At 39.7% G+C, this 27112-nt stretch overlaps 1 protein-coding gene across 3 annotated transcripts in view; it reads right to left on the minus strand.

Annotated features, from left to right (window-relative positions):
* LOC126354008 (tonsoku-like protein) overlaps positions 1-27112 on the minus strand; it is a 277353-nt gene that overhangs the window by 24510 nt on the left and 225731 nt on the right. For all 3 annotated transcript variants that reach the window (XM_050003320.1, XM_050003321.1, XM_050003322.1), the window contains one exon: positions 6501-6629. In XM_050003320.1, the coding sequence (XP_049859277.1) occupies positions 6501-6629 (129 nt within the window). The remainder of the gene's footprint in view (positions 1-6500; positions 6630-27112) is intronic.

Raw genomic sequence — 27112 nt, forward strand, 5'->3', positions numbered from 1 at the left:
GCACATTCCCCATTCTGATAATACAGCTTCACTAAAAGCATCCTTTCAGGTAACGTCAACATGCTGCGACTGCTGGCGCATCAGATTCTCTCTCTCATTACAGCTCCTTTTATACACGATTGTCATACGCAGTCACTGACGTTTTGCTGTCCAGCACCATCAGTCGGACATTTTGTGAAGTTTGCTTTTTTTTCTAATAAAACCCCATGTCATTCCAAACATGTGTGTCAATTTTTATCTCTCTACCTACATTATTCCGTGGTTTATTAAGTTTTCAAATTTATACTGAGTTTTTGATCACCAGGTATTTTCGAACAGAAGAGAAGAATTCCTCCTCTCACCAAGCCTGAGACAATCCACAAGTTGAGAAGTACAATTACCAATGACCAAATTACAATCCTCCTCTTGGTTTCTTCATCTATCAACCTCAAGAAGATAATAGGATTTTACCACTATAGGTTGTACTAATTTTGGGTGTGTGCAGCAGTACACCTGGCAGTAAATAGTTGTGAGGCACATTAGACTGGAAAATTATAATTTGATAAAAACAGACATAAAGCTTTATTTAAATCCGATGACAGGAATATAAGAATCCTTTCTTCACAGACAGTTTGTACTTAGTTGAGAATCCCGTTTAATCGTTTTGCTTGTAGATGAAAATAAAGTTGGTAATCCACTAACATTATTATTAATTGGGAATTAATTTAACAAATGAGGACATCCAACAACAAAGAGGTTAGGCATGTAATTTTTCAACAGACCTACTCCATTCTTCATTCCAACCATTATATGCGTATTACCAAGAGATATGGCTAAACAGTTACTGAATGAAATATTAACCTCCTTGAAAGTGTTAAGAAGTGTTTGTTTATTGATACCTGTAGAATCCCCTTTAAAGTTAGGGGGGGGATAATTAGCTGCTTTCAGTTTTTGGACTGTCTTACTTTAAACAGTAACAACTATAGGATGAAAATCAGAACTGTCTTTGTTACTACTGTCTGTTGAAATAAAAAAAAGGGTAATCTTTCAAAGATTCTACAATTTCTTTTTTTTTCTTTTTCACCATTTCTCCTATAACTGTGATAGTTTCTGTTCTTGCACAGCCGTATCTCTTCACTATACTGTTGTCTGGGAACATTTTCCTTAATAGGTAACACATATGGTCAGCACAACTGATTGGCAAACTGTGATCTAAAATAAATGTGGCAAACAAGCATTCAGCATTTATCACTTCCACCTTTAACATCAAATGCAATTACTTTTTTACTTTTGCTCACAACCTTAACTTTTCTAGGTGTTTTTTTGTTTCTACAAGTTTCAAATCTTTTTTTTTTCCTCCATGTGGTGTACAAATGTCACATTGGCGAAGAGTACAAAATTCAAATGATGGACCTTTCCTAGACTCGATAACACAGGGCAACTGATTTGAATATTGCTTCAAGAAAACTTTTTTTTTCCGAACTACTATGAATATGACGAATACTATACATGTGAAATAATCACGGATACAAAAATAAACCATTTTTGGGGATTTAAGTAACAAAATAACACTCTTATGAATCATCCACTCTAATGATTTATACTGATAATAAAATGTTGCATAATAAGCTATTTCACTTAAGCACAATGACAAGACACACACAAAGCCAAACACAGAATAACACTGACCAGTTACAAGTATACATTGTACAAAATGTATAGGAATGAGGAAAAGCAACAATCAATGTAAAATTGAGGATGGAATAATGACAATATTATGAAAATGACAGATTGCTACTCATTGTTTTGAGGAGACACTGAGCTGCAGACAAGCACAACAAAAATACTGCTCTACATTTGCTCTTTTGTCTAAAAGGCCTTCTTATAAAGTAGAAAACACACTCACATTCATACAAGCACAACGCACACACAAAACCACTGTCTCTAGTAGCTGAGGCCAGATTGTGTACAGCAACTTCCCCTGCTGGAAGAAGCAGTCTATGGGTGGTAGGGCAGGAATAGAAAGGTAAGGGTAGGTGTACTGCTGCTTGTGGGAGTACGCAGCGACATGATGGGAATAGGGTAGGGCTTCTAGGTGCATTATAAAGGTTTTGCGGGAAGGAGAGAAGTAGAGGATGGGAAAAAGAATAGTATGTGCATTGGTTAAATAAAAGGCTATGCACTACTGGAATGGGGCAGAGAAAGAGATACGTAGGTGAAGGACAGGGTCTAGAGAAGGTTGAGGCATTGGGGGAGGGGGAGGCTACAGGAAGTTAGAATATAGTGCACAGAAAGTTCCCACCTGTGCAATTTAGAAAATGTTAGTGTTGGCTGGAAGGATCCAGGTGGTACAGACTGTGTTACTGAAGTGAAGCACATTATGTTGGACAGCATATTCAGCAACTGGGTGGCACAGATGTTTCTCGGCCACAGTTTGTTGGTGGCCAGGTATGTGGACACACAGCTTGATAGTTGTTATGCCCACATAGAAAGTGATACAATTGTACAGCTTAGATTGTGTATCATATGACTGCTTTACCAGGTAGTGCTGCCTTGCATGGGCTAGGTGATGCCTGTGACCAGATTGGAGGAGCTGGTTGTGGGAGGATGTATAGGACTGGTCCATTGGAGAGATATGAGCCATGATGCAAGGGGTTAAGTGCAGGGGTGGGGTAGGAATGGACAAGGATATTGCATAGGTTCAGTGGATGGCAGAATACTGCTGTGGGATGGGTCGGAAGGGTAGGGTGTAGCATATCCCTCATTTCAGGGTACGATGAGAGGTAGTTGAAAACTTGGCAGATCTGATTCAGTTGCTCCAGTCCTGGATGGTACTGAGTCCTGAGAAGAGTGCTTCTTTGTGGCCGGATGGTGCGAATGTGGAAGGTGATGGAAGATCTCTCATGATTGCAATATATGCTACATTGCCATAGCCCTCCTGACCGCACTCTTCGTTAGTCCCTAGCAGCCCTAAACTGCCCCTCTATGACCATAAGCAGCAGTACACCTTCCACCACCACTGCCCTGCTATCCATCTCCCTTCCTGCCTCAGCCTCCACCTTACCCCCACCAACCACAAATTGTGTTTCCCAACATGTGCAGCTGCTGTAGGTAATCTGGCTGCAGTGGCTAGAGACACTGGTCAAGTATGTGTGAGTTGCAAATGTGGGTGTTTTCTATTTTATGACATGGCCTTTTGGCCAAAAGCTAAGATGTATAGCAGTCTATATGTTGTGTCTGTCTGCCTGCGACTCAACATCTCCTCTATATAGTGATTAGCAATCTATATCGTTTCCATAATACTGTTGACACACATGCTAATTTCTATAAACTTCCAAGGTGTACATTGGTATTAGGTTCGACAAAAATTAGCTAAAACTCCAGAGAAATGATAGAGTGATAAAAAATTGAGAGAAAAAGTGGAAAATCAGGAGTCTTCCTTCTAAATCAGGAGAGTTGCAGATAAGTGTTTGATAAAAAAAAGTAACAGGTATTCATAATTACACACAAGAGTTATTCAAGGAAATGGAGCCTAAAGGGCTGAAGAATACCCCACATTTCGATTGCAATCACAACAGCAAATAACACAATGCAGAGAAAGAATCCGAGTGGTCAAAGTTCACTCTCAATTAATCTCACAGTAACAAGAAGTTCATCAGTCTATTGAACTGAGTACAACAATTCATGATGTCATTACTGACATGCAAAAGTCATGTGATGAAAGCAATTCCAGCAACACGTTAATTTATGATGTACAAAGGCATTCTTCTGACACTGAAATTAACATTAATGAGCTGGATCAATTTTTTAAGGTAAAAAATAATTGCAGTAATGAAATTGATTGAAGTTTGACAAGAGAAGACATTGATTTGCTGATGCAAGAAAACTAGAATGGTAACTGCTACTCCAATGTAACAACAGACAATTTTGCTACCAACAGACAATTTAAAATTACATGTTTACGAGTTCCTAATGAGGCAAAAAGGACCAATATTTGTAAACTGTAGGACCAATATTTGTGCACAGCAAATGTATATTGGTGACTGTATGGCAAGAGAGATCAACATGGAAAAGTTTACAGCATCTGCATAGTCTGAAACAACACTCTTAGGTAGATAATTGTAAATGGATTGAGAGAACGACATTTGTAATTTATTAAGCCTTGACAAGAATGTAAACAATTGTGCCTGGAAATTCACAGCTTTCTTGATGAAATTATTGTGAAATAGGATATCGAAAAAATAGCATGAGAAAAAGAATAAAATTGTATGTTACTTATGGAAGGAATAAGAGAAAAAATGACTAGAAAGGTAAGAGGAAGAAACTTCAAATTTATTGTTACACGAGAAAACTCAGGGTAACTTTTGAAACTTGTGTAGAAATTCACTGTTTTTTTCTTTTCTTTACTTTTTTTCCATAGGTGAGTGTATTTAAAATTATCTACTTGTACTGTGCCCAATAAATTTGCTTGAGACTATTATTCATGTCTTTACGATGCGCTGGCACGCGTCTTGCCTTGGAGTGATTCTACCACCTGTTATTTCCCTGTTGTTCAAGATACCAGCTAGTGACACTATTTCATCATGACATCAGAGCCTCTGCAAGGAGGTGGTATATAGGAAAATTATGTCACTTCACAGGATCCCAGCAGTTGGCGTACTTTATTGTAAAATCAGAGTACTTCCAAGTATAGTGAGTGATTAAGATGAAATTATGCAACGTAAAGTGTGTTTACAGCGGGATATTCCAAATTCTGAGGTAATTATGTACAAACATGTATTTACATACATAAACTGCATGCCACAAATCTAACTCTGCCCCTTCTATTTTCTTTCTTCATTTAAGAACATGCTACCTGTTAATATTTATGTATTTAACCTGGAAATATTATATACCTTGTATACATGATATTAATGGCATGATTAATCTTGTTATGTGCACACATAATAAGTTCATATTTGACTACCATGATAATACCAATTCAAGGATCAGTTCCCCTCAATATACATTCTTTTCAAATTAATCAGTCTTGCTTAAAGACAGACTGACAACAACAAGATGGACTTGAATGTGATGATGTAAAGAGTATGGTGAAAAGAGGATTATACACTAAGTTAAACTCGTTATATGTCAAAAAACATAGCAACTGTGAAGCTAGTATGGACTATCGAAACATATGATTATTGTTATCTTGCTACGGATCACCGTCATTATGAGGGAAATCAAGAAACTAAGTACTTTAAATAACGGGCTCTAGGCTTGTCTAGCTTTGAAAACAAAACATTCCTTCTAACTTCTATATGAAATAACTAAAATTAAGATTACTATTAATTATCTTTCATTATAAGGAACTTGTTTCCTATATTTTTAAAGCTAGTAACACTGTCTGAAATCTGAGATGTAATCATACCCAATGAATTCTTTCACACATTAGGAGGGTGTAGCACACCGTGAGAGTAGTCTGTCTTAACAGAGTACTTAAAATGTAGCAAACACTCATTTATAACCAGTATCGGTGTGATAATGCAGGGAATACCGTAATATGAGCTTGTCTACCATGTGCCCCACACAGTTATAAAGATTGTTCTGATAGTATTACATTTCGTTGAAAGAAAAATTCTATTAAAAGGACATTTTGTGATTTGTTTGAAAAATGAGTCACTGCACATATAAAAGTTGTATAGAAAGTGGATGTCTGAGGGTATGACGGCCACAGTTGAGGTTGATTGGTGTCTACCAAATTCACAGATGCACTTTCACATCTACAGGATGAGCTCAGAGACATGGAATCAATAAAGGCTAATCACAGTTGTTCCTCTTCACACTAATGGAATATTTTCTACTTACATCTAAAACACAATCAGAAATAAAAGGTTGACTCTTTTGCAGCTTCTTTTAGGCACCTCCTTCACCCAAAGAAAGAAACATGATGGAGGCATGAAAGCAATGATGCAGATCATAGATCAGGAGGAAGATAAAGTGTGGGAAAAGAAATTGATGCAACAATTAACTAAAAGCCAAAATTCAAATTGCAGAAAACTTACAAAGAGCTATCAAACATAGGTAGGCCAAAAAGAGTGAAAGAGAGCATAGAATTTAAATTAGATTATTGAAAATAGAATTCGCGGAAGAAATGAGGGGACGGCACGTTAGCAACTGCTAAAGAAGTGCCACTGAGAATATTGGTCTCACAGTTTATGATTTTTGTTAATAGCTGTTGTTTTCCCAGTAGCTGTGGTATATATTTCAGAATAAAATTTAGCCATCATGTATACATTATTCAAATGGAATAATACTTGGTAAAAAATACAATTATGTTGTGAGATTTCTTTAGTTCGTGAGAAGTCCTCACATGTGACCGAACTGAGAACTGGAGAAATCAATTCTGTCCCTTGACTGCTACTATGTTTTTCATTGTTTGTATCCCACTGTTCATTATTCTGTTCTATTTCCCACATAATTACCATTTATAATGTACATTTTTATAATGTTAGTAAAACTTATGAAAAATAAGAACATACCTGCAATGGCAGTGATTTGTTTGCTGAAAATGAGCTACTCAAATGGGAGAGACCAGCAGCTGAAATATTATTGCAGCTGATGTCCAACTTCTTCAGATGAGGCGTTGTTAATAAACATGCAGCCAAGAGCTATGAAAGAAATCAATGGCAAAGGAATTACTGTCAGAAAAAAAAAGTTGTAACATTTCCAGCAAGCGAGCTCAATGAGAACTCGTATCAAATTATGACAAAATTATACCTTTTACGGAGACACAGGAGACAAAAAAGTGCATCAGATACAAATTCAGTGGGACAAGAACATCCCCCCTCTCCTCTTACACACACACACACACACACACACACACACACACACACACACACACACAAATGGACTGAGCTGTTAAATAAAAGAAAGTGATCAAAAAGACTTTTTAGTTCGGAAAAATTCTCCTTGAATTGAGGATGAAAGTTTGTTTCTTGGTTGATCTAGTGCATTGAAAATATAGAAAACTATGTAAGAAAACATAAATAAATCACAAAAACAAGAGTGTGGCTATGAAACTTCTGGGCAGATTAAAACTGTACACCAGACCAGGATTTGCATAATAACAGACACTAAGAATTTGAAGTAATAAGACACGGTGTACAACATGGTTCTATATTGGTCCTGTGTTATTTTGATATAACAGTGATCTTCCACTTTCATTATCAGAAGATGCAAATGACTCAAGTACAGGGAATAAAATGAAGTACTTGTCCTCCAGTTGAAAAGCCAGCTAATGAAATGTTTGAGAACCTCAACAGATACTTCTAAGCTAATGGATTACATTCAATTTTGACAGGGCTCTGAAGAGAATGGTCGATACATGCCCAGAATTTTTTTACATATGAAGAACACATTACAGGACATGCACTGTCAAAGCTGTACTTGCTAATACACGCCAAGACTATTTAAAAAAATTGTTGAAGTTACTCATTGTTGCCAAACAGAATTGCTTTTAACAGTGGTTTGTACAGCTCTTCCTGCCTAGTGCATAAATCACAAATGAGCAAAAGCACCAGTGACAGGACAGGACAGTGCACGATCTGGTGCTCCACACTTAAGGAATTTCATGCATCTAATCTGTATGAAAAATGTAACATATCATTGAAAAACTTCCAGTTCATATTGACAGCTAAAATGTTGCAGCTATAATTCTAACAAAGGTGACTAGCACAGAAGAATAATCATGTAATCAAGGCTTGTTTTGACACATCACAAATGTCTTCTATCACATCAATGGGGAATTTAATTTGTTGGAAAGGAATAGTACATACATGAACATAATTTTAAAACAATTGTTGTGTATTTTGTACATTCCAGTAAGAATGAAATAGTTGCTTGTTTATTCCTCATAGTCAGCAAAAAATGACCAAAACAAATGTTTTCCTTATTATCCATCGCAAAAAAGTTAATGCATGCAGGCACTTCTCAGTAATTACTAATTTCATCTAAACAATAATGAGACGGGGCAGGAAATGATTCCAGCTGTTATTCTGCATATCAAACTGCCTTGCAGAAATATCTGATAAAATGTGGTGACGTGAACTGATAATGCACATGTGTACAAGGTTCTGAATATCATGCCACTGATAAAAATGAAATGGCAAAGAGCTACTGCTTATCTTACTGTCCAACAAATTCCTTGTAATAGGCTTGATACACATTATGTGTTTGGGGAGTGGGGACGGGTGTGCGCTGTATTCAACAATATTTCTATAGTCGTCCTGAAAGACAGACACGTCACTATGTTACAACCAAGAGCCCAACAAAAGCAACAGTAGTTTTTTAATTTTTGTTCTAATGAGCTCCTAGGTTCCAGAAGAAAGATAAAAAAATATGGAAATATTAATCCTCTCTTATTTATGGTTGGTATTATTATGTAGGTCTTCCGCAGGATTAGATGGTTTCACTGCATACCATGTTCTTCATATTTCATATTTGCAAATCGAGAATGTTAATTGTAGTCTACATTACTATGAAATTTTGGAAGCTGCAGGAAGACTGAATCTGTTAGCATAGACGTGCTAAGGAAATATAATGAATATTATCTCGGCTTGATGTTCACCATTTTCTACTTGCAAATACCACAAAATGAACTGCTAACTACTGTTATTTCTGGTTAATAAACAAATTGCACATTCATGTGCATCCTAATCATGAACAATTATGTGAACAGCAACCCTCAAAAGATATTGAATTCGACTTGCCAAATTATGACTTGGTTGTCTCTTCTTATCCACATTCTGATGTACTGCCAACCATTTTGTGAACTTGCACTGTGATGGCTCTGCTGGGGGTGCATGTCCCTCCTGGTACCTTGCGGGCAATCATACTGGCAATTTTCAACGACTTTTTAATTACACTTGCACAATGTTCCTTAACAGCTAAACAATAGGACGTAAGTCAAGGTGTCTGATTTCACCATTCCCTTGATACTCCATAAAGTTTAGTACTGCTCACGGAACTTCACAATCCTTAAAAACGGTATAACCAAACAACGAAGTAGAGGGAATAGGTAGCATCAAATGTTCCGGTTTGCAGACAAGTCACACACAACCTTAACCAAAGCCACACTCTAGAATTAATGAAGCACATAGGCTCAGCTGAGTTTGCAGTGTGCATGATTACTGTTGTAGGTGATTCAGAAATAAAGAAACTACATACCTTTTCCCAGTATTGTAATTATTAATATGACTGTCAGGTTTACAGCTGAATCTTATAACCATATTCATGTAATATTTTGGCATTTCAACTGGCCGATATCTGCAGATGGGAAGCAGAACTGTTGAAAAGCCAGATCCGAAAACCCTAGATAGCCTGCAGAGTGGCAATGATGCATATTCCAGCAGCTGTAAGTGCTGACCCATAGCAGAGTGCACACGCAGAGTCACATGTGGTGAATGTTAGGATTACAATCAAGACAACTGCCATTAAAATCTGTTCTCACCCACATCACAAGCACTATGAGGTAATACACACTAAAATGGGGTTTGTAACTTCGCTAATCTGCTTCAGATTTGGAGTAGTTTTTAAATGAAATTTCACACACCGTAAAGTTAAACAATGGAAAATGCTGGATGGAGTAATGACAATATTATGAAAGGTATAGATTACTACTCACTAGGGCTTCTGATAAATATTGATACTTTTTCCAAAAAGTATTGATATGTATCTCCGATATCCTTCCCCCCTCCCCCTCCCATTGTATATATCTGTATCAAAATGACAACATTGAGTGCTGGTATTTTTATTTTATATTTTTTCAGAATTTTTGGAAAATATTTGAAGCTGTTCTTTTGAAATTGTAGTAGAACATAACTTTACTTTCATTGTGTGAAGAAGTCTTACTATTTTTTGAGCTTTCATCACATCCAATCTTTTATATTTAAATGTGTGAAGCAAGTATAGGTGATACAAAATTTGTCTGACTGCACTGGGGGGTGGCGGACTGAATGGAATAATAAGATTTCCGATGTCAAGAAACAGCACACCAGTTAAGTTAAAAAACAATTTTTAATGCAACTGACGAGTTATTTCTTCACATGGGCATTCTTAAAAAACAGCTGCTGAAAATGATGAACAAAAATCTGAATGACAGACTGGTCTTTGTGGTGGGAGGAGACATGTGAGGGGAAATGCTGATGTAATTGGTGCTCAGCGCTACCAACAGAAACTGCCACATTTAGCTTCACCACATTATTTTGACATGACATGAAGGGTTCTGTACAAATCCGATAAGCGACAAAACTAAACGACAGACCCATTGGGCACCTTTTATGTGCCACTTACATGTAGTTACCACAGTTAGAAAAGTAGTTATCGCCAAGCATGAATGTGCATCATTTTCCTTTCAATTATTGCTCTAAGGGGGATAGGCAGGCTGCTAGCTTGTTGGATGAGTGAAATATCTTATAGCAGACCAGTATTTAAATATACAACATTAAAATGAGCCGTATATTTAACTCGTGTAGTCAATATTTTTTCCCGTCGATATACAGATACTTTTATTCGATATATCGAAAGCTGATGATTTTTTTTAAATATTGATATATTGGATCCTCAATGTTTTTTAAAAATATCGTCAATCCTACTTCACACCATACAACTGAGATGCTGAGTCGCAAATGAGCACAACAAAAAGATTGTCGAACAAGTAAGCTTTTGGCAAGAAAGGCATTCATCGGAATTAGATGAAAAACACACACACACACACACACACACACACACACACTGTATCTCTCACTCACACAAATGCAACCCACACACTCGCACACATGACCACAGTCTCTGGCTGCCAAAATCAGAATGCAAGCAGCAGTACACTTACATAACATCTACCCACAGAAACATACACAAAGTTACAGAAGCATCATGTATACAGAAAAAAAAGAAGCGTACACCAACACCGAAGAGATGACATAAAATATCTAACACATCAACTTACAATAGCTACACTCACAAAAATTTGATATCATAATCTAGTACACCAATATCTCCGCTACAGAAACCATCAACATCATCAAACAACACTTAGAACAAGAATGAATCACTAAAGCACATAAAATAAATGGCAAACATTCAAAAATTAAGCATGATGCAAAACTATTTCTCATCTGACAGTCAGTTCTACTCACAACAAAACGGAGTCAGCTGTCAGTGGACTCCAAGTCAAAATTTTCCTTAATCAAAATAAGAACAAAATATCTGAAACCATAGTAAGACCCAAACAAAACAGAACATTATACTGGCATTGCTAAGTAGCTGACATCATTTGCTTTCTAGACTAAGCACCCAGTCACACCCACCAACTCTACAATGACAAACACAATCCATCCAATAACAAAATTTGCCATAGAAACAGAAACGACAAAAAGTTAAATTTTCTTGATCTCGCAATTTCCATATGCATGAGCCCACCAACACAGCCATGAACTAAAACTCAAACCATCTTGTAAGACACAAAAAAGCTGATTCCAATACAAGCCACATGGACTGAAAATAACCCCACTCAATGAAGACAACTACAAAACTGAACTACAGATAGTCAACAAACCAATAGTTTTTTAGAACTGATATGGTGGAAGGGATATCTAGTGCACAAAAACAAACAGATCACCATCAACATTGAAATTCAGGTACACACAACACAAACACACAAAATTCACATATAAAATGCAAACCCACATGAACAAGAAGCATCCACAATGACAGACAAATGATATACTCTTACTAACAACAACAAAGCATCTCATAAGACAGGCAACATAAAAAATAAGGACTGAAAGTCAATACCAACAAAAACTCAATACAGAGAACTAAGGACAACCAATAGCAAGCTGACATGGCAGCTGGTTATTGACTGCAATTGAATCTACACGGGATAGACAGTCAGAAATTTTAATATTAGGTACACACAGGTTAGAAGAGCACTAAAAAGCTGCCAGTCTACATTCGCAGAATACCTTACAGATACGGACCATAGTTAGACAGACATCAACACTGACCTAAAAATTCTCAAATGCAGTAAATGTCTTTCCAACAGAAACTAGTATTGAAGAAAACTACAAAATATGGAAAGAACAGATATAATAAATAAGTACAAAGCTCTCTGCAATGGAACTCTGTTGTCCGCTCCTAAAGAACTGTTAATGCACATGACTAGGCTCGGATTCCCAGCTACAGAGAGCCTGCCGTCTGGTGCAAGACCTCTCTCTCTCTAACATACAAAGAACTAATGTAACAGTTTAACATTCCTAGTCATAAATTTTCAATGTAAACACCATTTACAGATTAGCCCTTAAGTCCCTTTTATGTAAGAGCCTTAATGGTACAGATGACAAACAGTAAAAGAAAATCACCTATACCACAAAGAAAAGAAAGTAACAGAAATGACATGTGATAAAAAAGTATATAAAAAAATCTGTTTTCAAATTTTGACCACATCCATAGCTGCATTGTTAACATCACTCTCCTTGCTATGGTAGAACCCAGGTTCAATTCTCAGTACCTGCTCAGATTTTTTATGAGTTAGGGATGTCTCAAATGGTTTCCACTCAAGTCTTGTGAGGCTGAATAAGGAGCTGCTTGAATAAAGTGAAAAAAGAATCTGTGGCATTACAAGGATTCATCTACTGGAAGTAACAGCTGGAGAGATCGGCAACATGGTGATCACTTGTCCCACAGCTATAGATGGCTTCATTCAGTTGGCCACTCAGAACAGACTTAAGGCCTAATCTGTAAATGGTGTTTATGTTTCTTATTTAAATTTGTGAATAATTAAGTTAAAACAGAAATAGTAAAAAGCCATTTATCCACTTACTTAATAGAAGAAAAAGAATAAACCATCTTCTGACAATGCTATAACTTCAGTGAAACATGCTAGGGCAGAAATGAATACATAATTGTATTTGATCAAAATGGAACCCATAGAAAAACAAATTTATTTGTAAGCAAAACAGAATTACAAGTGCGAGTTCTAACTTCAAGATGAAAAACGGTGTTGACTTATTCAGCACATTTATAACTTTGGGGAAAGATTGTGCAGGCAAAAGGCAATCAACATTATACACATTTGAAATAACAAACTAAAATATAATTTAGCGATTAAAAAGGACAATACTCTTTCATTTTCAAGAGAGAGCATTTCATTATAGTGAAAACCTTACCACTACAGAAAAAGCATTTTCTCAAAAAAGCAATGAAAATCTAACTGAAACCAGTTCAAAGCAGCATATTCATACATTTTGATTTATTAAAAAATTTTCTTTTAAATTTGCTTCATATTCAACAGTTATATTGTATTCTGCATACAATATCTTCTCTGTTAGTCCCATTTGGTATGGGCCTCAAGAGTATATTGTAATCAACCTCTTCTGTAGACTGACTGCTTTTTCTCAGTATCCTACCAAAGAAAAAACCTATGGCTGAGCATATGCGATCGCTGATCAGTCCTTTTCATATCCCCAAAATTGTTACACCTAGCAGTTTATAAGAGTTGACTAATTCCAACTGATATTGCAGACACAGGCTATTGTGTTTTTGCATTTCGTGAAGACACAGTTTTATATTTGTGATCATTTACAACTTTTTTCAGATAGTACTTCATTATAAATAGCTGTATCATCTGCAAAAAGTCTGTGATCACTATTTAAATAGTCTACCAGGAAATTAATATAAGGCAGTATCTGTAGCACTTCTACAAATGTTGCACTGATGACTCCTGGTGGAAGACAGTATGCTGCATCCTCCTAACCAAGAAATCCTTGATCCAGTCACAAATATCATTTGATTCTCGATATGATCACACTTTCAGTATCAGATCTGATACAATACTGAATCAAGCGCTTTTCAGATGTTGAGAATTACTGCATTTATCGACTGCCTTGATTCATATATTTCAGTACATCTTGTTATAAGAGCGCAACTTGAGTTTCATATAAGCGATGGTTTCGAAATGCATGCTGGAGGGGATCATTGTGTTTGAGGTATCTTATTATGCATGAGAACAGAACAGGTTAAAAGATTTTACAAAAAATAGATGTTGATAATATTGGAAGCTATTTCTGTCGATAATGTTGTTGTTGTTGTTGTGGTCTTCAGTCCTGAGATTGGTTTGATGCAGCTCTCCATGCTTCTCTATCCTGTGCAAGCCTCTTCATCTCCCAGTACCCACTGCAACCTACATCCTTCTGAATCTGCTTAGTGTATTCATCTCTCGGTCTCCCTCTACGATTTTTACCCTCCACGCTGCCCTCCAATACTAAATTGGTGATCCCTTGATGCCTCAGAACATGTCCTACCAACCGATCCCTTCTTCTGATGAAGTTGTGCCACAAACTTCTCTTCTCCCCAATCCTATTCAATACTTCGCCATTAGTTATGTGATCTACCCATCTAATCTTCAGCATTCTTCTGTAGCACCACATTTCGAAAGATTCTATTGTCTTCTTGTCCAAACTATTTATCGTCCATGTTTCACTTCCATACATAGCTACACTCCATACAAATACTTTCCGAAATGTCTTCCTGACACTTAAATCTATACTCGATGTTAACAAACTTCTCTTCTTCAGAAACGCTTTCCTTGCCATTGCCAGTCTACATTTTATATCCTCTCTACTTCGACCATCATCAGTTATTTTGCTCCCCAAATAGCAAAACTCCTTTACTACTTTAAGTGTCTCATTTTCTAAACTAATTCTCTCAGCATCACCCGACTTAATTCAACTACATTCCATTATCCTTGTTTTGCTTTTGTTGATGTTCATCTTATATCCTCCTTTCAAGACACTATCCATTCCGTTCAACTGCTCTTCCAAGTCCTTTGCTGTCTCTGACAGAATTACAATGTCATCGGCGAACCTCAAAGTTTTTATTTCTTCTCCATGGATTTTAATAACTACTCCGAACTTTTCTTTTGTTTCCTTCACTGCTTGCTCAATATACAGATTGAATAACATTGGGGATAGGCTACAACCCTGTCACACTCCCTTCCCAACCACTGCTTCCTTTTCATATCCCTCGACTCTTATAACTGCCATCTGGTTTCTGTACAAATTGTAAATAGCCTTTCGCTGCCTGTATTTTACCCCTGACACCTTCAGAATTTGAAAGAGAGTATTCCAATCAACATTGTCAAAAGCTTTCTCTAAGTCTACACATGCTAGAAACGTAGGTTTGCCCTTCCTTAATCTAGCTTCTAAAATAAGTCGTAGGGTCAGTATTGCCTCACGTGTTCCAACATTTCTACAGAATCCAAACTGATCTTCCCCGAGGTCGGATTCTACTAGTTTTTCCATTCATCTGTAAAGAATTCGCGTTAGTATTTTGCAGCTGTGACTTATTAAACTGATAGTTCGGTAATTTTCACATCTGTCAACACTTGCTTTCTTTGGGATTGGAATTATTATATTCTTCTTAAAGTCTCAGGGTATTTCACCTGTCTCATACATCTTGCTCACCAGATGGTAGAGTTTTGTCTGGACTGGCTCTCCCAAGGCCGTCAGTAGTTCTAATGGAATGTTGTCTACTCCGGGGGCCTTGTTTCGACTCAGGTCTTTCAGTGCTCTGTCAAACTCTTCACGCAGTATCATATCTCCCATTTCATCTTCATCTACATCCTCTTCCATTTCCATAATATTGTCCTCAAGTATATCGCCCTGGTATAGATCCTCTATATACTCCTTCCACCTTTCTGCTTTCCCTTCTTTGCTTAGAACTGGGTTTCCATCTGAGCTCTTGATGTTCATACAAGGGGTTCACTTTTCTCCAAAGGTCTCTTTAATTTTCCTGTAGGCCGTATCTATCTTACCCCTAGTGAGATAAGCCTCTACATCCTTACATTTGTCCTCTAGCCATCCATGCTTAGCCATTTTGCACTTCCTGTCGATCTCATTTTTGAGACGTCTGTATTCCTTTTTGCCTGCTTCATTTACTGCATTTTTATATTTTCTCCTTTCATCAATTAAATTCAATATTTCTTCTGTTACCCAAGGATTTCTACTAGCCCTCGTCTTTTTACCTACTTGATCCTCTGCTGCCTTCACTACTTCATCCCTCAAAGCTACCCATTCTCCTTCTACTGTATTTCTTTCCCCCATTCCTGTCAATTGCTCCCTTATGTTCTCCCTGAAACTCTGTACAACCTCTGGTTCTTTCAGTTTATCCAGGTCCCATCTCCTTAAATTTCCACCTTTTTGCAGTTTCTTCAGTTTTAATCTACAGGTCATAACCAATAGATTGCGGTCAGAGTCCACTTCTACGCCTGGAAATGAGTTACAATTTCAAACCTGGTTCCTAAATCTCTGTCTTACCATTATATAATCTGTCTGATACCTGTCAATATCTCCAGGCTTCTTCCATGTATATAGCCTTCTTTTATGATTCTTGAACCAAATGTTACCTATGATTAAGTTGTGCTCTGTGCAAAATTCTACCAGGCGGCTTCCTCTTTCATTTCTTTGCCCCAGTCCATATCCACCTACTATGTTTCCTTCTCTCCCTTTTCCTACTACCGAATTCCAGTCACCCAGGACTATTAAATTTTCGTCTCCCTTCACTATCTGAATAATTTCTTTGATTTGATCATACATTTCATCAATTTCTTCGTCATCTGCAGAGCTAGTTGGCATATAAACTTGTACTACTGTAGTAGGTGTGGGCTTCGTATCTATCTTGGCCACAATAATGCATTCACTATGCTGTTTGTAGTAGCTTACCCGCATTCCTATTTTCCTATTCATTATTAAACCTACTCCTGCATTACCCCTATTTGATTTTGTGTTTATAACCCTGTAGTCACCTGACCAGAAGTCTTGTTCCTCCTGCCACCGAACTTCACTAATTCCCACTATATCCAACTTTAACCTATTCATTTCCATTTTTAAATTTTCTAACCTACTTGCCCGATTAAGGGATCTGACATTCCAAGCTCCGATCCGTAGAATGCCAGTTTTCTTTCTCCCTGTCAATAATATTGGAAGCTATTTCTGTAGGATCACTTAGCTTCCCTTCCAGTAGACAGGTGACTGATGCTTTCTTCCAACAGCTGAGTACAGTCCCCTCCTCAACACAATGCATTATGGTTTGTGAGGTGTCTTTCAATATGATACTGGTGTGATAGTCTCACAGGTTTCACAAACTGTCCTCCTGACTGTGCCTGTCTCATTAAACTTCTCTCTATCTACTCCATCTGCTCTGCTTTCTTATAGGAAAAGGCTACTCCACTGTACTCATTGTTGTTTCCTTTTCTTATGTTAGTCTTCGAATGCGGTGCTGTAATCCTTGAGGTCAGAAGCCAGAATATGTAACCTGACAAGAATGCAAATACCACTCAGAAGAATCAACACATAAATAAAATCTTATTGTTATGTAATCTTTTTACCATTGGTATTACAATGATGATACCAAGAATCACCACTTTTTCTGCTCACAAAGAAAGAATAACTTTTTTGGTAATGTACTGAACAGCAAGAAAGCACTTTCTATCTTGCACTATGACCACAGTACAGTGATTTCGATGGCCTCAGATCATAATTAATTATTTCGATTTTGAATAAACCAACCGATAAAAGTCTAAATATACACACAGTTTTAACCATCTAAATAATTACAAAAACAGTCAAACCAACTCGTTATGACAGTGAAAATCCCCAAATCAAATCAAAGTGGAAATACGAATATTTTTCAGGTCATGCATATATTGAAAGCAATACAGATTTATTATTAACATTTCCTAAAAACTGTATTATATTTCATTTATGTTTATGTACACAGCATAATTCTACAAAAAAGTTTTATGTTCACACACTGAGTGGCTATTAAAATTATGAGGTTAGCAAATTATACTATTTCTGCTGATCAGTTTGGTGCATATTTCTATATGTGCAATATTGGTTCTGTGAGTTACATTGATATTCTCATATTTGAGTGTGTTGCCCTTTTGTTAAGTGTTGGTGTCCATCCTTACGTACTATTTTCTTGAGGCTGCTCTAATTGTCTTAATTTCTTCTCTTGTCACCGTTTTTTTTTTTTTTTGTGTCCTAACTAGTGTGATTTGGGGGCTTGTTAGTTAGCATATTTTTGTTTTTACATTACTGTTTCTTTATTGTCACTGTAGATCATTCAGTCTTCTTTTTTTTATATATTCATTCTACTAATTTTAATGAAATTATATCTTCAGGTAAGTACACTATGTTGGTCTGATGTGTGTCTCTCAGGCGTAATATGATGTCCACACAACTTGTAACAGAGCACGGTGAGATTATTCTACTTATTCTTATACCAATTCTTACATCATTTTTCCCCTCCTTTTATGATTTAATTTTGTTGATAACACATACAAAGTAGTTAATTGAAATATTTAATTTCTTATTGCAGCAGGAATTCAAAAAACTTTATTATTCACTGTGCAATTTCCTGATTACTGATGGCTAAGTGTAGTTACCTCATGAGGAACTATTTCTTCTAAAAAAAAAAAAAGTTCTTGATTTACTATACATACAATGAGAAGAAAAGTTGTTTGTTTCTTGATTTGGTATAGATCATCTGAAAGCCCTCGTTCTCCTCTTTCCCAAAGATTTTGATTTTTCCAAAAACATCAAATTTTAAAAGTTATTTCAATTCAATAATTTCATGTTCTAGAATCTTTTGATATTAAAATGTAGTTATTACAAACATTTAGTACCATAGTTTTGTGGCCTTGATTTTTCTCTTTCAAAAAATGCTAATTTTCACTTAAGTAGCTAGTTAATTATCCACACTAAAAACTTGCACTTCCTCGAGATTTCCTAGAAAATTTTGAAAATGCCATTTCATAGTTATATATCCAGACATAGATGATGTGACTTACCAAACAAAAGCGCCGGCAGGTCGATAGACACACAAACATACACACAAAATTCGAGCCTTCGCAGCCTGCGGTTGCTTCGTCAGGAAAGAGGGAAGGAGAGGGAAAGATGAAAGGATGTGGGTTTAAGGGAGAGGGTAAGGAGTCATTCCAATCCCGGGACTGGAAAGACTTTACCTTAGGGGGAAAAAAAGGATAGGTATACACTCGCACACACACACGTCCATCCGCGCATACACAGACACAAGCAGACTATTTTTCCCACATGGAATGTTTCCCTCTATTATATTCATACCATTTCATAGTTAGCCGCACATTATGTAAACACCATGTACTTGGTATCAAGTTAAAGTGTGTATTTACTTTGAATCAGTCAGAACCCAGGAGTGAAACTGTAAACATCATGTAGTTCTAATTATAGAAACAAACTATGTTTCGTAATTTTCAGTCAGTCATGATTGGACATCTACTGTGTGCAATTATTATGCCAGTTGGTTGGTTGGTTTGGGGGATTAAAGGGACCAGACTGCTATGGTCATCGGTCCCTTTTTCCAAAAAATCTAAAACCACCCAAAGAGAAGAAAAACGAACAACAGGAAAGACGGCAGACGACACAGGACAAGAACTATTCAGACAATGAACAGACAAAACAAAGTGAAAACCACACAGAGTGTGGCGGTGGTTGGCCGACCATAGGGATAAAAAAGGAAAAGCCAACCACCGAGAACACATTAATTACTCAGTTTAAAATCGTAGGCCAAAGGCCAGACTCAACACAATACAATAAAATGAAACAGAAACACTAAGATTAAATGATAAAAAACCCCTGACCGATTAAAACGTAAAACTATGTCAGCCATAGCAGAGTCATCTGTTAAAAGCGCAGGGAGTGTGTCAGGGAGTGCAAACGACTGCCTGAGCACAGCTAAAAGTGGACAGTCCAATAAAATGTGAACCACTGTCAAAACGGAGCAGCGACATAAAGGTGGGTCCTCACGTCGCAATAGGTGGCCGTGCGTCAGCCATGTGTGCCCAGTGTGCAGCTGGCAGAGGACAACAGACTCCTTGCGAGAGGCCTGCAAGGAGGAGCACCACACATCGGTAGCCTCCTTGATGGCCCGAAGTTTGTTTCGTGAAGGCAGGGCGCGCCATTCAGTGTCCCAAAGGTCCAGAATTTTGCTGCGTAGGAACGCTCACAAATCTGTCTCTGGGAGGCCAATGTCCAGAGATGGCGTACTGGTGGCCTCTTTCGCCAGGCGGTCAACATTCTCATTGCCGGGTATCCCAACATGGCCTGGGGTCCACACGAAGATCACAGAGCGTATGCAACGCGCAAGAGTACACAGGGACTTCTGGATAGCCATCACCAGACAAGAACGAGGGAAACACTGGTTGAGAGCTCGTAAACTGCTCAGGGAATCGGTACAGATAATGAAGGACTCACCTGAGCAGGAGCGGTTATACTCTAGGGCCGAAAGATGGCAACCAGCTCAGCAGTGTAAACACTGCAGCCAGCCGGCAACGAATGTTGTTCAGAATGGTCCCCTACAGTTAGTGCATAACCATCGAACCGTCTGTGTAGACAATGCCAGAGCCCTGATACGTGGCCAGGATGGAATAAAAGCGGCGTCGGAAGGCCTCCGGAGGGACTGAGTCCTTCGGGCCCTGTGCCAAGTCGAGCCGAAGGCAAGGGCGAGGGCGAGGCACACACCATGGGGGTGTACGCAATATGGCCCGGAAAGGAGGTGGTACAGGGAAACACCCAAGCCCGTAGAGAAGCTGTTTGACACATACAGCAATCGGACAACCCGACCTGGTCCGAAGTTCTGGCAGATGGACGACAGACTGCGGGAACAGGACACGATAATTTGGATGCCCAGGCAAACTAAAAACATGGGCAGCATAAGCAGCCAGTAATGGTTGGCGTCGTAACCGCCATGGAGGGACACCAGCCTCCACAAGTATGCTGTCCACAGGGCTGGTCCAGAAGGCACCAGTGGCAAGGCGTATCCCGCTGTGGAGGATTGGATCCAGCAGCCGTAACGCAGATGGGGATGCTGAGCCATAAGCCAGACTCCCATAGTTCAGACCGGACTGGATTAACGCCTGGTAAAGCCGTAGGAGAGTAGATCGGTCGGCGTTCCACCTGGTGTGGGTCAGGCATCGCAGAGCTTTTAGATGCCGCCAACACACCTGTTTTAAGCTGCCGAATATGAGGCAGCCAAGTCAACCGGGCATCAAAAACCACCACCAAAAACCTATGTGACTCCACCACTGTAAGAAGCTCGCCGTCGACATAAAGCCGCGGCTCCGGGTGAACAGTGCGTCGCCGGCAGAAATGCATAACGCAGGTCTTGGCTGCCGAAAACTGAAAGCCATGCGCTACAGCCCAAGACTGCACCTTGCGGATTGTGCCCTGTAGCTGACGTTCAGCAGCTGCAATACCAATAGAGCTGTAGTAAACGCAGAAGTCGTCAGCATACAGGGAAGCGGAGACAGAATTTCCCACGGCCGCAGCAAGCCCGTTAATGGCTATTAAAAACAGACAGACACTTAGAACAGAACCCTTTGGCACACCGTTCTCCTGGACTTGGAAGGAACTATATGAGGCCGCGACATGCACGAGGAAGGTACGATACGACAGAAAATTGCGGATATAGATCGGCAGAGGGCCCCGAAGACCCCATCCATGAAGCGTAGAAAGGATATGATGACGCCATGTCGTATCATACGCCTTCCGCATGTCGAAAAAGACAGCGACCAGATGCTGACGGCGGGCAAAGGCAGTACGGATGGCTGACTCCAGGCTCACCAGATTGTCGGCGGCGGAGTGGCCTTTACGAAACCCACCCTTAGACAGAGCCAGAAGGCCCCATGACTCCAGTACCCAATTCAAGCGCTGGCTCACCATCCGTTCAAGCAACTTGCAAAGAGCATTGGCGAGGCTAATGGGACGGTAGCTGTCCACCTGTATAGGATTCTTCCCCGGTTTCAGAATGGGGACAACAAGACTTTCCCGTCATTGCGACGGAAACTCACCCTCAACCCAAATGCGGTTGTAAAGGTTGAGGAGGCATTGCTGGCAGTCCACTGAAAGGTGTTTCAGCATCTGAGTGTGGATGCTATCTGGCCCAGGAGCGGTATCAGGACAAGCGGCGAGGGCACTGCGAAATTCCCACTCACTGAATGGAACATTGACAATTCAGGATGGTGGGTGCGAAAAGAAAGACTCCGACATTCCATTCGCTCTTTAATGGAGCGTATAACATTTCAGCTCCTCAACACCAAATTAAAACGTTGCATTAGGAGGTGTCTGCTTCGTGCAAAAGGTCTTGAGTTCATATTGACGACAACAAGTAATTCTTCATTACAGACGTTTATTTACAAACAGAACTGACAGACTTCACAGACTCAACAACTGACTCTCAGAGCTAACCGCACTGCATATCCGAACTGGCAACTGACAACTCCTAGTTGTATTAATATCTTTCCAAACAATGAGAGACTTTGACAATGTTTTGTTTACAATACGATAGCAATTCACAACTTAAAACTAAATTAGACATTACAGAATTTTAGTACAGATTAAAGTAACTAAAAGGATCAGTACATATAAATTCTTACAAGCATAATTTCCAAATAGATTTTATAACATTTTTCTACCAGCTTCTGGATAACCTTCACCAGATTTGTACCGATGTTTCCAGAAATATCTTGACATTTGATTCTGGATATTTCTTGAGTGATTTAGAACAACTATTTATATGTAAAATGATTTAAATCGTGTTTCAAAACGTAAATAAATCTTTTTAGCAATATTTCTTGATACAAATCGTCTTTCGAAATTAGGTTATGAAACAGTTTTCACAAGTTTTCGTATTTTTGCGATCATAATATAGAATTTCTCCATAGAAAGTTCCAGAAGTGTGCATTAAACGTTCATTTACAGACTTTCTCTTTAGCTGGTGAGTTTTTAAAAGTATCTTGTCCATATTATACGAAATAATTTAGCTCAAAACTGATAATTTATACAATTAATCAGAGCTACAGCACACAGTGAGTCTTTCTTTTACAAAATGAAATATAATTACAAAATTGAATGGTAATAGGTTACTAACACTAATATATATTTACATTAATTCTATTTTTGTTCTTTCTGTGCAAAATGTCCTAATATTGACACAGTACAATATTTAAACATCACCAAAGTTTCCCTTTACATTTTGCATATCTGTATCGACATCCCCTAAAAGTCTACAGTATCGAATACTTCAATATGTCCCAATATGTCCTGTAATGTTACAAGCGGAAGCGCAAGGGGTAGTTGGCAGAAGCGGAATTCAGGGCAAAGTGCTCTGCCAAGCGGTCGGAGTCAGTACAAACTGCTCCATTCAGTGAGAGCGCAGGGACGCTGACAGGGGTCTGATAGCCATAGAGGCGTCGAATCTTGGCCCAGACCTGCAATGGAGTGACATGGAGGCCAATGGTGGACACATACCGCTCCCAGCACTCCTGCTTGCGGTGGCAGATAATGCAGCGCATGCAGCCGTTTGAAGGCGATAAGGTGTTCAATTGACGGATGTCGCTTGTGACGCTGGAGCACCTGCCGGCGAGCTTTAATCGCTTCAGCAATCTCAGGCGACCACCAAGGCACAGTCCGCCTCCAAGGGGACCCAGAAGAACGGGGAATGGCAGATTCGGCGGCAGTAATGATGCCGGTGGTAACCGATTGAACCACTGCATCAATGTCCTCGTTAGAGAGAGGCTCAATAGCGGCAGTGGAGGAGAACAAGTCCCAGTCAGCCTTATTCAGAGCCCATCTGCTAGGACGCCCAGAAGATTGACGCTGTGGCAGTGACAGAAAGATCGGAAAGTGGTCACTACCACACAGGTCGTCATGCACTCTCCATTGGACAGACGGTAAGAGGCTAGGGCTACAGATCGAAAGGTCAATGGCGGAGTATGTGCCATGCGCCACACTGAAGTGTGTGAAGGCACCATCATTTAATATTGAGAGATCGAGCTGCGCCAATAAATGCTCAACGATGGCGCCTCGACCTGTTGCCACTGACCCACCCCACAGATGGTTATGGGCGTTAAAGTCGGCCAGTAACAAGAAAGGTGGCAGCAATTGGGCTATAAGAGCAGCCAGGACATGCTGCGCGACATCACCATCCGGTGGAAGGTAAAGACTGCAGACAGTAACAGCCTGTGGCGTGCACACCCGAACAGCGACAGCCTCTAAAGGTGTTTGGAGAGGGACAGACACGCTGTGAAGAGAGTTCAGGACATATATGCAGACGCCACCAGACACCCTTTCATAAACTGCCCGGTTCTTATAATAACCCTGATAGCCACGGAGGGCGGGGGTTCGCATTGCCGGAAACCAAGTTTCCTGCAGAGCAATGCAGAGGAAAGGGTGAAGGCTGATAAGTTGGCGGAGCTCAGCTAGATGGTGGAAGAAACCGCTACAGTTCCACTGGACGATGGTGTTGTCCATGGCTGAGAAAGGCGCGACGGGACTGGGAAAGCAGATTATGCTGCTGGGTCACCTGCTGCCTCCGATTGAGCACCTGGGATAGTGCTTTCCATGGCGTCTGAGGGACCGGCGAGATCGAGGTCCTCAGCGGACGCCAGAATCTCCACCTCGTCCTCAGACGCAGAGCTTGTAGGAAGCGGTGGGATGGGTGCCACCGCTATGTCGTTAGCCTTGCGGACTTTCTTCTTCTTCTGTTTCTCGCACTGTGCCTTCGGTGGTTCAGGCTGGGAGGGCTTCACCGGGTCAGTCTCAGGGACAGACGACGACCGTGAGGCCCTACGACCAGGGACCGGTGGTTGTTTGAGCCACTTGCGGCTGTCTGCTTTTGTACCGGTCGGAACATGCAAAGGGAGGTCCCCAAGGGACCCTTCCTGGCGAGAGGAGCCGAAGAAGTTTTACACTTCTCCAGCTGGGAAGGGGGAACTGATGTCCCCGATGGTTGGTGGGGTGTTGCTCCTGACGTAGATGGAGCAGGAGCAACAGGAAATTTAGTGCCCCCCACAATCAAGGGGGCAGGGTTGGACCTTCGACTCTGAGAGCTGATGGAACTGTAGCAGGAGTGACAGTTGCGGTATAAGAAGATGTCATACGCACTGGATGAAGCCGATCATATTTCCGCTTCGCCTCAGTGTACGTCAGTCGGTCGAGGGTATTGATTTCCATGATTTTCCGCTCCTTCTGCAGAATTGGACAGTCCGGCGAGCAAGGCGGATGGTGTTCTCCACAGTTCACACAGATGGGAGGCGGGGCACAGGGAATATCAGGATGGGATGGTCGACCACAATCGCGACATACAAGGTGGAAGCACAGCGTGAAGACATATGGCCGAACTTCCAACACTTGAAGCACCGCATCGGGGGCGGGATATATGGCTTGACATCACAACGGTACACCATCACCTTGACCTTCTCACGTAATGTGTCAACCTCAAAGGCCAAGATTAAGGCACCGGTGGCAACCTGATGTTCCCTCGGACCCCAGTGGAAGGGCCGGACGAAATGGACACCTCGTCGCTCCAAGTTGGCGCGCAGCTCGTCATCGGATTGTAAAAGGAAATCCCTGTGGAGGATAATGCCCTGGAGCATATTCAAACTTTTATGGGGCATGATAGTAACGAAGACATCCCCCAGCTTATTACAAGCTAGCAAGGCTCGTGACTGGGCGGAGGATGCCGTTTTTATAAACACCGATCTGGACCGCATTTTGGACAAGCCATCCACCTCCCCAATCTTGTCCTCTAAATGCTCTACAAAGAACTGAGGCTTCACGGTCATAAAGGATTCCCTATCAGCTCTGGTACAGACAAGATACCTGGGTGAATACGTCTCACTTTCGGTCAATGCCTTTCGCTCCTCCCACGGTGTAGCCAGGGAGGGGAACAATTTGGGGTCATAAACGTTACCCTTAAAATGGGCCCTCCAATGCTTAGAGAATATGGAGGTCAAACCAGACAGGGGACCATCACATAAGGCCGAAACGTTTGAGACTCCTTTTAGTCACCTCTTACGACAGGCAGGAATACCGTGGGCCTATTCTCACCCCCGAACCCGCAGGGGGTTATTATGCCAGTTATTGAAAGTCATACGAAGTAAGGTATTACTCTTACACCAGTGAACAACATGCAATTTAGTTAACTGGTGAGCTTACTGATCTGTATCCTGCATGTTACACAGATGATCATCTAAAAGAGAGCACTGTGTGTTAATAAACATTAAGAGTTCAAAAATCAATTGCTGCAGTATTGTGCACCTTATTTAACAAATATTTATCAGGTTCATTACTAGTAGGACGAGAATCAAAGAAGATATGTTATGAGACTTCAGACGCATAACTCCAGGCCTGTAAAGCTTTAATGCGAGCAAGATGATGAAACCAGAGAAAGAAAGAAAAAGAAAAAATCAAACAAAGTCTAATGACAAAGTGTGTAGTGAGTAATATGGACTGTTTTGACATGTCTTTACAAGATGACACAAATACCAAATGATGCCATAAGGCTGGCAAACATTGTTCTAATGTTTATGTTACTTTGTATTTCAATGTGTATACTCCAATATTACTCATACATCAAAATATTTTACTGCAAGTGAAAAAGCAAGCAAGAAAATCAGAGTCAAATCTAATGTTACAGAAAGATGTGCTTGTACGTAAATGTTTAGTATAACTGGATAACAGATGAGAAACACAGGACTATTAAAAGAGCTTTATGGAAACAAAATATTGGGCTGATTTCAGTTAGCTGTAAAAATATTACCATTTTCAAACCATTTAAGACGTTTTCTTTCCTAAAACAAAAAAAATCATGACACAAACACTTTTTGCAGTTTCATAGGTGGAATCTGAATAAATAAAATTTTCAATCATTCTCTTCAACTCTCAAATGAAGTAACTTTTTTCATCAATCAGTAATTAGCTACTTACACAAACTATACAGAGCAAAATAAGAAAAGATACTGCTTTTGAATAATGACAAGTTTTATGTTTCTGTTGACAGTACATGGGGTGATGCCACCTACCCACAATTATTCTGTCTATGTAGCACACAAACATCAATTTTTATATTTAGAGTTTGTAAAGAAACATGTGCTGCAAAGGTGTATTTACACAATGATACCCTACTTCTGAACCTGCAAACTATTCCTCCTTCACTCCTGTTAGTAGTTTCTGACAAATAAGAGAAGCATAAAGACATATCAACAAATTAATCT

This window comes from Schistocerca gregaria, chromosome 3 (assembly GCF_023897955.1).
Source record: "Schistocerca gregaria isolate iqSchGreg1 chromosome 3, iqSchGreg1.2, whole genome shotgun sequence".
Taxonomy (NCBI): Eukaryota; Metazoa; Arthropoda; class Insecta; order Orthoptera; family Acrididae; genus Schistocerca; species Schistocerca gregaria.